This window comes from Anolis carolinensis, chromosome 1 (genome assembly GCF_035594765.1).
Source record: "Anolis carolinensis isolate JA03-04 chromosome 1, rAnoCar3.1.pri, whole genome shotgun sequence".
Lineage (NCBI taxonomy): Eukaryota > Metazoa > Chordata > Lepidosauria > Squamata > Dactyloidae > Anolis > Anolis carolinensis.
In genome coordinates this window covers 250,731,240-250,743,353 of record NC_085841.1, presented here as the reverse complement: position 1 = coordinate 250,743,353, position 12,114 = coordinate 250,731,240, and the positions used below count along the sequence as shown (strand labels likewise).

At 38.8% G+C, this 12,114-nt stretch overlaps 1 protein-coding gene across 1 annotated transcript in view; it reads left to right on the top strand.

Annotated features, from left to right (window-relative positions):
- mylk (myosin light chain kinase) overlaps window positions 1–9,379 on the top strand; it is a 263,208-nt gene extending 253,829 nt beyond the window's left edge. The window contains exons 28-32 of the mRNA XM_008109540.3: window positions 748–900; window positions 2,833–2,956; window positions 4,101–4,230; window positions 5,659–5,790; window positions 6,771–9,379. Of these exons, the coding sequence (XP_008107747.1) occupies window positions 748–900; window positions 2,833–2,956; window positions 4,101–4,230; window positions 5,659–5,790; window positions 6,771–7,027 (796 nt within the window). The 3' untranslated portion in view covers window positions 7,028–9,379. The remainder of the gene's footprint in view (window positions 1–747; window positions 901–2,832; window positions 2,957–4,100; window positions 4,231–5,658; window positions 5,791–6,770) is intronic.
- The last annotated feature ends 2,735 nt before the right edge of the window (window positions 9,380–12,114 follow it).

The following is a 12,114-nucleotide window of genomic DNA, read 5'->3' as shown; positions in this document are numbered from 1 at the left end:
GGGCTATCTGGACCCATGATTTCAAGCATTTACTAACATGGGGCCTTGGACCCCTATTAAAAAAATAGCAGTGACATGAACACTAATACACAGAAGCGTGCATATTCACATTGCCTCCATTTAATAGTATGGGGCTTGATTGTCTGCCACTTTTTTCATGTCCATGATGAGACCTGGAACCAGACTCCCATGGATACCAGAGGGTCCACTGCATACAAAAACTGGATGATTCAGTTTTCACATTAAGTGGAAGCGCTGGATTTTTTCACCTCTTTGCATTCTTTTTAAAAGACTGTTCCAGTTCACTGGTTCCCTCATGTGGCTAAATAATGGAATAACTCCCCCAGTACTTCAAAATCAACATTGGCTATAGAGAAAACTTAGGATTTCTGTACACTCATATCCCTGACATATGTAGGAAAATATAGGAAAAGTTGATCCACAAGCACATACAACTTTCTTATACAGCCCATGCCCTCAGTGTGAGTCTGTACTATTCTCAGAATAAAATGGCCATACAGCCCGGAAAACTCACAGCAACCCATGAAAGCATTCAACAACACATATTCTTAAGAATGCCTCCTTCAATGTAACTATTTGGTTGATCCGTCTGTTCCACTATGGTAAGATCAAATTACGATATACCTCCCATCTTGAGTTCAGTATGCATACAGCCATTGAATGTAGATTGAATGTATACCTATTTCTCATATTGCATTCTCACATTGTTTTTACTTTACTCTTCAGAGTCAGTGGACTTTCCCCTTTTATGGGTGACAATGACAATGAGACTTTAGCCAATGTCACCTCAGCCACTTGGGATTTTGATGATGAAGCTTTTGATGAAATCTCTGATGATGCCAAGGACTTCATAAGCAACCTTCTAAAGAAAGATATGAAGTAAATATTCCTTACATATAACTCCTTCCTTGTTATTGTTGATATGTCCGCATAATATCCATGCCCTCAGTTTTGCACCCACAAAGCATAATTGCATAAACTTCTCAATATTACCACAATTCTGCATCTTTTTCTACCTGTACCGTGAGACCTCAGTGTGTAAATTGCAAGAAGAACTACAGTTTTGTGTCTACGTTTTTGTTTTCTATTTTTGACCTCCATGGTTGAACTACTAGTTATCCAACAGGAAAAACTATATCTTCTTCTGGAGAGTAATTTCACATAAGATTCTCATAGTTTTGAAAGCGAAGGTCCTTTCTGATGTAAAATGGTTATTATGAAACCAAATATTAACTTAAAAATTATGATGCATTTAAACTGCCTCTTATAAATTGTAATAGTCCCTTTATTAATCAACAGTGCAATTCACCAGCACATGGTGCTTGCGGGGGCAAATAGATGTAGAGGGCTCGTTGTAAAATTTATACTCACCAGTGAAGCATAAGATATAATTGTAGTCATATGGTCATTTTACTGATTCATGAGCTTTCCATTTTGTGAAACATGCCCTTTATGAGCATACTACCTCAGGACAACAATTTGGCCTGGTTTGAATGTCATCTTACTTATCTCTATCTCTTTGCTTCTTCGTGACTATGTATTTTATTAATTTAAATATGAGCCTAGACCTAAGGCCAAGAATTTAAAAATGCAACCTAAAATAATATTTAAAAGCCAATAATTGACATTATCTACGCTAAACCTTAGCTGAACTGTGTTTGGTAAGTTTGTTCTTTGTGTTGCATGCCTTCAAGCCATTTCTGAGACCCTATAAAGACTCTATCTGAGGCTGAAAGAGTGTGACTTGTCCATGATCACCCAGTGGGTTTCCATAGCCAAACAGAGATTCGAACCCTGATCTCCAGAGCTGTAGTCCAACATTCAAACCACAATACCAGTTTTATTTGGTTCCAAAATGAGACCTTTGTCAATGCTGCCTGAATCTCTGGGGTTAGGACATCCCATAATACACTTACCGTAGTTGAGAAGGCTCTCCGCTTCATCTCAGCATCTTATACCAATTCCAACCGTGGAACATAGAAGTCATCCATTCTGCACATCTGAATAGTTTGTGAGGTGAACAAAGGGAGAGATGCTCCTTCAGATATGAAGGCCACAGCTATTTAGAGCTTCAGATCTCCACCAATGTTCTGACCTCAGAAGAAGCACATTGTCAGCCAGTGTGATTCTTTAAATATTTCTCCCAGATGTTTCTTTTAACTGTCAGTTATAGATAGAATACTTTTACCCTGGAAACAGTAGGAGGCAGTCTCACCAAAGAAGAGACCTTGAAGGCTGATAGTCTAGAACACAGGGGTGTCAAATTCATTTTCACCGAAAGCCACATCAGCCTAATTTCTGTCTTCAAAGGCCTTTTGTAATTGTGAGACTGTATGAATGTACCTATGTTACTCTGGCATTGAAGACCTTGCGGGTCACATAAAATGACCAGATTCTGCAGGCCAGATTCGGCAGGCCAGATTCGGCACACAGGCCTTGCATTTGCCACAAGTGGTCTAGAATTTGCCAAGCTGCATTTTGCTCTATGTCTGGTCAAAGAATGTACAGTCCTTGATTCATCCAGGGATTGGAGCTAATGCTGTACAATCCTTGGGTCAGAGACTCAGGGGAGACAGTGTCATTAATGGCAACGTCTTTGACTATGTCCAGGACGTAGTGGAACTTTTTCATGAAGAACAGGTATGTTTTCACAATAAGTACCAATATTGAAACTGAGCATACCCAACTGCATTTAGAAAGTAATCTAACAATCCATGTTGCGATATTGGGGAAGTAAATAGGATCCTGTATGCGTATTATTTTCATAAAACTTGCATTGCACTTCTGATTAGTCTCTATCTAAACTCACAGGGACCGTTTAGATTGTACTCAATGCCTTCAGCATCCTTGGCTGCAAAAAGACACCAAAACTATGGAAGCCAAAAAACTGTCCAAAGATAGAATGAAAAAGTACATGGCCAGAAGGAAATGGCAGGTAATGCATTGTATGGGAACATGTATACATTTCATGTCTTTCATTTCTCATGCTCATGACTTTAGGCATAGTGTGGAGATAGAAAGCTTTTGTCGTGACAGACTTGTTGTTGGAGGATATTGGAGAACATCTGAAGTTCTCTTCTTTTCATCCCATGAACTGCAAAGAACATAAATTAAGACTAATTAAAGGAAATTAATAATATATAGGCTTTATTTGGAATACAGTCCCCAAGTTACAAACAAGAGAGGTTCTGTAATTTTGTCCTTAAGTTAATTTGTATGTAGGTCGGAACAGGTACATTTTTTTAGTGTAACTCCAACCATATATATATATATATATATATATATATATACGCGCACATGCCATACATTTTGTATAGCATAGGTAAGGATTAACACTCCTGTAGTCTTTGTTTTGCTGTCTGTGCTCTTGTTCAGAAGATTTCACCTCACTTTCTGTCCCCGTGATCATTGGAGTTGGAAAATATGGTTTGTTGTGAAAATAAGGATTGGTGAGAAAGCATCAGTGGTGATACCTTTTCCCCATGGTAGTAATGCTTTCAGGGGTGAATTTCCCTTCCTAGGTGATGATTTCTCCCACTTCCTGTTGTCTCATCTCCGTTCTTAACTATATGTCATTTGTAGGTTGGATTTTTGTGATTCGGAGACTGCCTGTATATATATATTTGGAGAGTCTGTAAGAAAGATTTTTTGAGACAATAGGAAAAACTGAAGGAGATTTTTCTCTGGGACATTTTGAGTGATGCTGATGTAAAAGCAAGGGAAACGAGAGATCAAGAATTTTATCATTTTGAAATGATTTTGATAATACTCCATTCCTGTCAGTCAGGACCCCCTTTACTTTCATTCTATACTCTTGCTTTTTAAGTGGAAACTTAAAGATGTAGCTCCTTCAAATATAACATGGATATCTGACAGTACAAGCTGAATCTGACCCTGCAAGTTGTGAAAATAGTCCTAGAGGAGTTCTCTACCTCCACTTAAAACATGTCTTCCAGACCTCCTTTTGTAGCATCAAATGATCTTAAAGATCTTGGTTTTTCTCAATCCTCTCTTTAGTTCATAAACATTTTGAAGATGAGGAATAATGAGAAAGGATTCATTTCTGTGCCATTTTCCAGAAAACAGGAAATGCTGTCCGTGCCATTGGAAGACTGTCCTCTCTGGCACAGATGTCTGGCCTCAGTGGGAGGAAGTCTTCTTCAACTTCACCAACCAGTCCTGTTAGTACAGAGAAGATCGAAGCTGAAGGTAGGGAAATTTGGATAACATATGCAAACACAGTAGTGGGCTAGTTCTCATACTGAGCATGCCTTTGGAATGTATACTGCTCATGGCTCTGTACAGCCTGCAGTGCAATTTCTTCTTTCACCTACTTTGTTTCTGTTGTGTTTGGTCATGATGTTTCTCCCCTATGACTACTCTTAAGGCAAACCTGTCACATGGTTTTTTGAGCAAAATTTGTTCAGACTAGGTTTGTCATTGCCTTCATCTGGGGCTGAGAGTGAGTGAATTTTCAAAAATCATCTAATGGGTTTCATGGCTGAGCACGGATTTGACTCCTAGTCATGATCCAACACACAAACCATGCTGGTTCCCCCTGCCAAATACAAATGTTTTCTAAACCTTCCCTTATCACAGTCACTAGATCTGCAGAAATTCTTTCTTATATCCCGGTTAAAAATGTGAGCATATTTTAATGCATCAGTATTGGGCCTTCTTTTGCATTGTCATTTCCCATACGCTGCTGTTATTTTCAGCAGTTTTCCATGCAAATACTCCTGAGCACCTGAACAGATACATTATAATCTGGTAGGAATCCTTTACTGCCATTTAAAGTCTCAATCTTAGTAGGAAGATAAAGATGGCAAACTTCAGTTGATAGTTAACATTCATGACAAAGTGGCATACAGTTGGCAAGGATAGGTGTGCCGCAGCAGTCGTATCCTTATTTAGAAACAATTGTCAGCCCAGATACATGTACTTGAAGGCAGCTAAGGCACACACAAAATCCAATTGGGGCGGGGAAGGTCTCAACTTTTATAACACCATGTAACAAAATTTAATTTTTTACTGTTCCTGGTTTGAAGGTGTCATTCTTGTTTAACTGTGTGGCACTTACTTTGAAAGTAGTTGTGTTATACTCCAGAAACTTAATTTTTGTGGCTGCCACAAACAATGTTGAATTGGTTGAGACTCGATGAGATATTCATTGAAAAACTATAGCAAAATGTGCTTCAAGGTGTCCTTTAATAAACTTTTCCCATATTTTTATGATAGAGCCAATTAGGAAATGGCATTTATAACCGAGGAACAAAAATAATGTTACATAGTGTAATTAACAGCTATAGAATTTTGGCTTGGGGCTTCGATCCAGAAATCAGATAACCTTCCTGTCACATGATGCACGCCATCCCTGTGACCTGCCCTCTGGTGATGAACCAGAGGGTGACAGCTGGGGAATCCATGTGGCACACAGCCACTGGGAGTGCCACCTGGGAGTGAGGCCACCTGGGAGTGAGGCATGTCCTCCAGCAGCCCCAGAGCCTCACCTGACCCTCGCTGCTCTCAGACCCACAGTCCTTCAAGGGAGGGGACCTCACAGCAGGACGAAGGACATGTTAGAATCTTTGTTAGACAAATTCTCCCATAAGATTAATAGAACTTTGTTTACTTAAGATGAGGCTGCCAACGCTCTCCTGGAAGCTGTTGATGAAGAAAGGCCCCATGTGAAACCATATTTCTCTAAAACAATTCATGATACAGAAGTCGTGGAAGGCAGTGCTGCCAGATTTGACTGCAAAATCGAAGGTACTTTTCAGAAATGTTTATGACTTATTTTCAGTTGTTTTTTCAACACTGCTCCTCTGGGATTTTTCACCTTCTAATGAACTATGGCTTACCCACCAATTATCTGTTTTGTTTTATTCTTTAAGAAGCACTATTTTTATCAGAGCTCAGAGATTTCTATTTGATGAATAGCTTCGATTCAATTGCTAGAGGTAGAGGAATCAAGATTTTTTTCTGGATTTTAGATAGATCTTAGCTTGGGAGTGTTCATGGGGGGGAGGCATGATTTATCACAAGAAAAGTGACACGTAGAGGTACTAAAGAGAAGTGACACGTAGAGGTACTAAATGTGTGGATTTGTTGATATTTGATGTTGTAAGCTAAACTGTAGCCCAGAGACATAGTTTTACAGCTCAGCCCTGTACATTTATTTGTTGTATTTTATTTATTTGTTTATTTATTTGATTTATGCCTTTCTCATTACACAGGACTCAAAGTGGCCTCAAAATACAAATAAAACATTTATACAAAACTTTGAAAATAATTAAATAATAGTACAGTTAAAAACAAGATCAAAACATTATAAAATGCAGATCATAATAAAGAAACACACATACAACCTCACAGACCTTTTCTGTCGCATAGATTTTCAGCTAAAGGTTGCTCAAAAAGGTTTTGGGCTGCATCTACATTGTAGAATTAATGCAGTATGGTTGCTATAAAGTAAGAATTACAAATGCAGCTGGTCTTTTGTAATTAGCTTATTTAACTTAATTTGACAATAGTTGACATCTCACCCACAATCGGTATTGTTTTGCTGAATTCCATCTACCCTTTGTGCTATGCTAAAAATGCTGTAACTGCAATATCATGTGCCCAGGATAATCCCATCTGATGCTAGACTTTGAGAACATCATCTCTGAGCCTCTTAAGGATATATACAGATGGGGGGAAGTCAGAATTTGATTTGTGGTGCCTGCTCTTCTTCCCCTTTCTTCCAGGTTTCCCTGACCCAGAGGTAATTTGGTACAAAGATGATCAATCTATCAAGGAGTCCCGGCACTTCCAGATAGACTATGATGAGGATGGCAACTGCTCTTTGACCATTTCTGAAGTTTGTGGGGACGATGATGGCAAATATACTTGCAAGGCAGTGAACTGCCTTGGAGAAGTGACTTGTGTTGCAGACCTCATGGTGGAAACAATGGGGAAAGAAGGGGAAGAGGAAGAAGAGGAGGAGGAGGAGGAGGAAGAATGAATTAAAATTGAATGACCAAGAGCTTGGAGCAATCACCCAGCAAAAGACTTTTTTTCCAGGCTCAAGCACTGTGACATTAGGTCATGAATTTCTTGGTTTGTTTCATCAGCACAAGGAGCTGACACCTATTTGTGTTATTTATGGGCATTAACTTGAATTAGCAAGCACTTTAGATGGCTGTTGTGCTTGGATTTAGTTTAAGTTAAAGCATAGCCCAAATGAATGAATGTGAGCACACCATATGAAGCTCATCTACTACTTTAGGCAAAGTCAACAAGTTATTTGTTGGGGGGGGGGGGGAACAATAAACAGAAGGAGATTCCATAAGTGCACTAATTGTTCCATCAACCAGTACAGCAAAAGTGAGAATTTGGAATACCTCACTCATGATCCTCCTAAATATATTTATGGATTATACTTGCCTCATTGGTGTCCCATGATATCATTTTGAGCTTTCATGGATGCAAGTTTGTTTTTAGTACAGCGGGGCCCCAATCCATCAGTAAGTGTAACAGCAAAATACCCCTTGAAAGGATAGGAAGAGAACAATAAAAGTGGTGGATAGTGTCCTTGGACCCTATTGGACTCTCTATTGACACTAATAGTTGCCAGTGCCCCATAGCAGATGAAAGTTCCCCCCCCCCCCCCAAAGAAACCCCCAAAACATTTAAGTCTTTGCACTGAAAGTGTTTTGTGTCTTTATTAGCCTTCCCTTTGAGCTTTTAAGATTTGTAATTTTAAATTAAAATACCATGGTTTAAGCCAATGTAGTTATTGTTAGAATTATGGTTTATCTTAAATCGTAGTGTTTTAGACTGACTTCTGTCAATCACAAATTGTCCTGCTCTGAAAATGTAAGGGGACATTTTCCATTAATTCGCTTTTGCTGTAGCTGAGTGCTGGACCTTTCCTTCCTTGTCGGATCATTATTCCCCATAAGTGCCAATTCTTACAACTATATCAGCAGCAGCCAGTGTCTGTCAAGTATTCAACCAAATCACAGTGGCACATTCAAGATTTGGCACATCACAACAAATTCAAATGTGTGTCGGCACTACTATCATCAAATATGAATTCTACAGATATCAGTGGCTTTCTTTGGCTGCAAGTTCATAGTACCGATGGGCTTTTTCCTACAGCTGTCATCAGAATCGGTCCCATGTTTCTCACCCTTCCTGGGCAGGGTCACATATTGAGTACAGAAAGTACATTCTGTAGTGCTATTGAAGATCAATATTTTGCAGAGGTCAGTGCCTCTTAGGTTTTTAGCCTACTTCTTTTAGATTTATTTGGCAAGTATAAGTTTATTATTTTCATGACAGGCTGGAAACTGGAGTAGCCAAGAAAAGAGAGCCTAGGAAGTTCAAGCTTCCCTACAATTTCCACAGATTAGCTTTAAAGCCTACCTTAATGTAAGAAACCAGCATAACTAATGGTTAAACAATAATCTCTCCCCTCAACTAATTCATACATTCAGATTTGTTCATTTTGTTTCTCTTTCACAATTTCACAAGCCAGGGGCCATGAAGCATTACACAAAATCAAATAATAGTACATGTCTACTCTCATTGCATCATTCCAGTTGTGTGACCTTCCCCCCACTTTATGAGCAACATGCAAATATTTAAATATAACAGTTGAGTTAAAAACACACACACACAAAAAAAAAGCTTTTTTCGCTCATTGAAGCAAAGTGGGGGGACTAAGTGTACTTTATTTCAGATTTATACGGTATCATCTTTAGATTGTTTGATATTACCTAGTCTTATGTGTTCTAGATTATTTGCTCCTCTGCCTGTTTGAATGCAACAATTCAAAATTTCATATATGATGCACACTCACAATTGCTGTGGGTTTTTATAACTGCTTGTGCTGTTTCCTGCTTGGTTGAGGTTACCAGCATGTCTTCTTTTTGAATTGATAAAGAACTCTTGTAATAGTAAAACACAATTATTGCCCGTTTGCCACACGTTCTTATAAGGAAAGGATGTTATTATTATTTAGTGCAGGAGTGAGAATTATATAGCTGCCCCCCCTTAAAAAAAAGATGTTGTTGAACTGCAGTTCCTAGGAGTCCCAGCCAACCTGGCCGAAGGTGAGGAAGGTTGTGGTTAAAGTTCAAAGACATCGGCAGCGCTGCATGATTCCCATCCTTGCTTTAGTGCATACAGAGCGTTTTCTCACATGTTTTCAATGTGTTAAGAAAAGAATGGGTTGTATTTTTTGTGTATACCTTAATTAAAAAAATATTCAGATGTTTTCCTGGTTTCTGAAGACAAAAGAGCTGCAAGATATGAGAACACTACAGTTGTAGTTACTCACAATTTCTCAATAAACAAATACCACAAAGCATGTTAGCAGAAATGCCAGTTTGTTTACTCCTGTTGCGTAGCTTATTTTCTTCTTTCTACTACCCTTACATTAATTCTTCAAAGCAGAGTGTAGGCAGAGTGTTTCTCAATGACAACTGGATTTTGTTTTCAAAGCTATGTAAAATAAGGTTGAGCTTATCCAGCCTTGCTTTACTGGTTAGGAGCAATAATGAAGAATTATGAAATATTGCATCACTGCTTCTTTGGTAATCACACTGGATCATTTGCACTGGCAAGATACTGGGAAGTAGGCATACTTCTCATACTTTGAATAATACAATGTAAAACTAGTTGTATGGTTTAACATTTGTCTCCTCTAAATATACAGATTTTTCCTTTAAAAATTAATACTGTAAAATTAGAGAAATATCCCTACAGGTCTCACATTGTTCATAAATGCAGTCAACTCCACATAAATGCACTCTAACTCCACTGGAGTTAGAATCACATTAAAATAATTAAAAAACAAAAATGCAAATACAGTAATAACACTGCTATTTCTTGACTTGAGAAAACACCTTCACTGGATTGTACAGAAGGATATAGAGATTCCTAGAGAGGGAGATCTCTTTAACAATATTTAAGTCCTCCAACATCTCTATGATTGGTTGTTACACTGGAGGACCTAGAAATTCCCACACAGAACATTTCAGTCAAATCGGTGAATAATCAAATCCACAAAGATGGAAGGCTTACTGTATGCATAAACATATGTATGTTCTTGCCTGTGATCTCATCCGAGAGTGCTAAATGCTCCTTGGGTTTGGTTCTGCCAATGCAAAATATTCCTAGGATTATGACAAAGTAAAAGGAGAAAAACCTAGTCAGAGTGGAGAAGAAGAAAAATGTGATTGGGTGAATGCTGCTGAGGAAGATACAGCTCCAGGTACTAATACTACTCAAAGGCCTTCTCCAGATCCAGGAGAAGCATGTGAGTGGAGCTTTTCATTCTCCCTCTGTTAAATCTGGTGTTGGATGTGTTGAAAATTGTGGGGAATTGCCATTCTTGGTTACCTCCAAACTGGGGTTGCGGTGATTTATATTGGGCTTCCTCTTCAAACCTGGGAGCTCCCATTAGTACAAATGATGGGTAACAATAACTCAACAAATATAGCTTCATTTTTTTGTCTACCACATTGCCTGCTGAAAGCACCTCCATTTCCAGTTCAAAGCATTGGTCTTACCATTTAAAGTTCTGAACAATTTAGGCCTAGGCCAGTGGTTCTCCCAGTGGTTCTGGGAGTTTTGGCCTAAACTCCCAGAAATGCCAGCCAGTTACCAGCTGTTAGGCTTTCTGGGAGTTAATGGACAAAACCCCTGGGGACCTACGGGTTGAAAACCACTGGCCTAGACTATTGATACAGTCCAATTGCAGTGCTCATAAAATGACATCACAAGTAAGTCACTCCATCTGATATGTATTGTTCATTATGCAGCAATGGACCACACTGGCCATTCTTTTCTTCCAAATCCAGTCTGGTAAATGGTTTCATTTTAAACAGCAAATTTATATTGTCACACAAAGGTTGTGAGCAAACCAAATATGTTGTTTTTACCAAAGTCTCCTGAGTGCATAATATAAAACAAGTTGTTTTATGGGAGAGTAGATACGCTGCAGCAGGTTAAGCCGCTGAGCTGCTGAACTTGCTGACTGAAAGGTCGGTGGTTCGAATCCAGGGAGAGGGGTGCTGTTACTTCTGTTAGCCCCAGTTTGTGCCAGCCTATCAGTTCGAAAACATGCAAATATGAGTAGATCAATAGGTACTGCTCCAGCAGGAAGGGAACGGCACTGTATGCAGTCATGCCAGCCATATGACTTTGGAGGTGTCTACAGACAACGCCGGCTCTTCGGCTTAGAAATGGAGATGAGCACCAACCCCCCAGAGTCGGACATGAGAAGACCTAATATTAGGGGACAACCTTTACCTTTCCCTAGATATATATTGGTGCAGCTGAAAAATACTTCTGAAGAACTGCTATTTTTATGCACTGGCATGTTCTCTGTTTCCTGACAGATCAGAGACAACAGGTTGTTCAGTTTACAGCTGAAGCCAATTGCCTTGCATAATTACATTTGTTTGATAAGATTCTGCTCAAATGGGTTTTTGGCTCTTCTCTAAAAGGTACTGTTCTCTAAAATTGGTCGTGCTTTTCTAAAAGTGCGTCTACATCGTAGAGTGAACGAAGTTTGACACCATTTTTAACTGCACTGGCTCAATGCTATGGAACCCTTAGACATCTTTCCACCATATCTCCTGTATCAATTTAATGATATAATGATATATAATAATAATATACTATACTAATATTATAATACATTGTATATACATGTAATATTAATATGATGTAATACAATGTAATAATAATTATAATTCGCTATTATAATTGTATATTTATATTACATGCAATATTACTAATAATATTGCGATATAGTTGTATAATATAATATATTGTATGTATATATAATTGTAAACCGCCCTGAGTCCCCTTCGGGGTGAGAAGGGCGGTATATAAATGTCGCAAATAAATAAATAAAGAAAACCCTGGGAGTCTGACTGGGTCTTCCTATGTCGCCTCTGCCAAGGAGAGTAGGGGCCTCCTCAAACGACAACTCCAATGAGCCGGGGCGGTTAAAGTGGTGTCAAACCGCATTCGTTCTCCAGAAGGACACAATCAAAAGACAAACACACATACTACAAATGTCTCTTGCCTTTA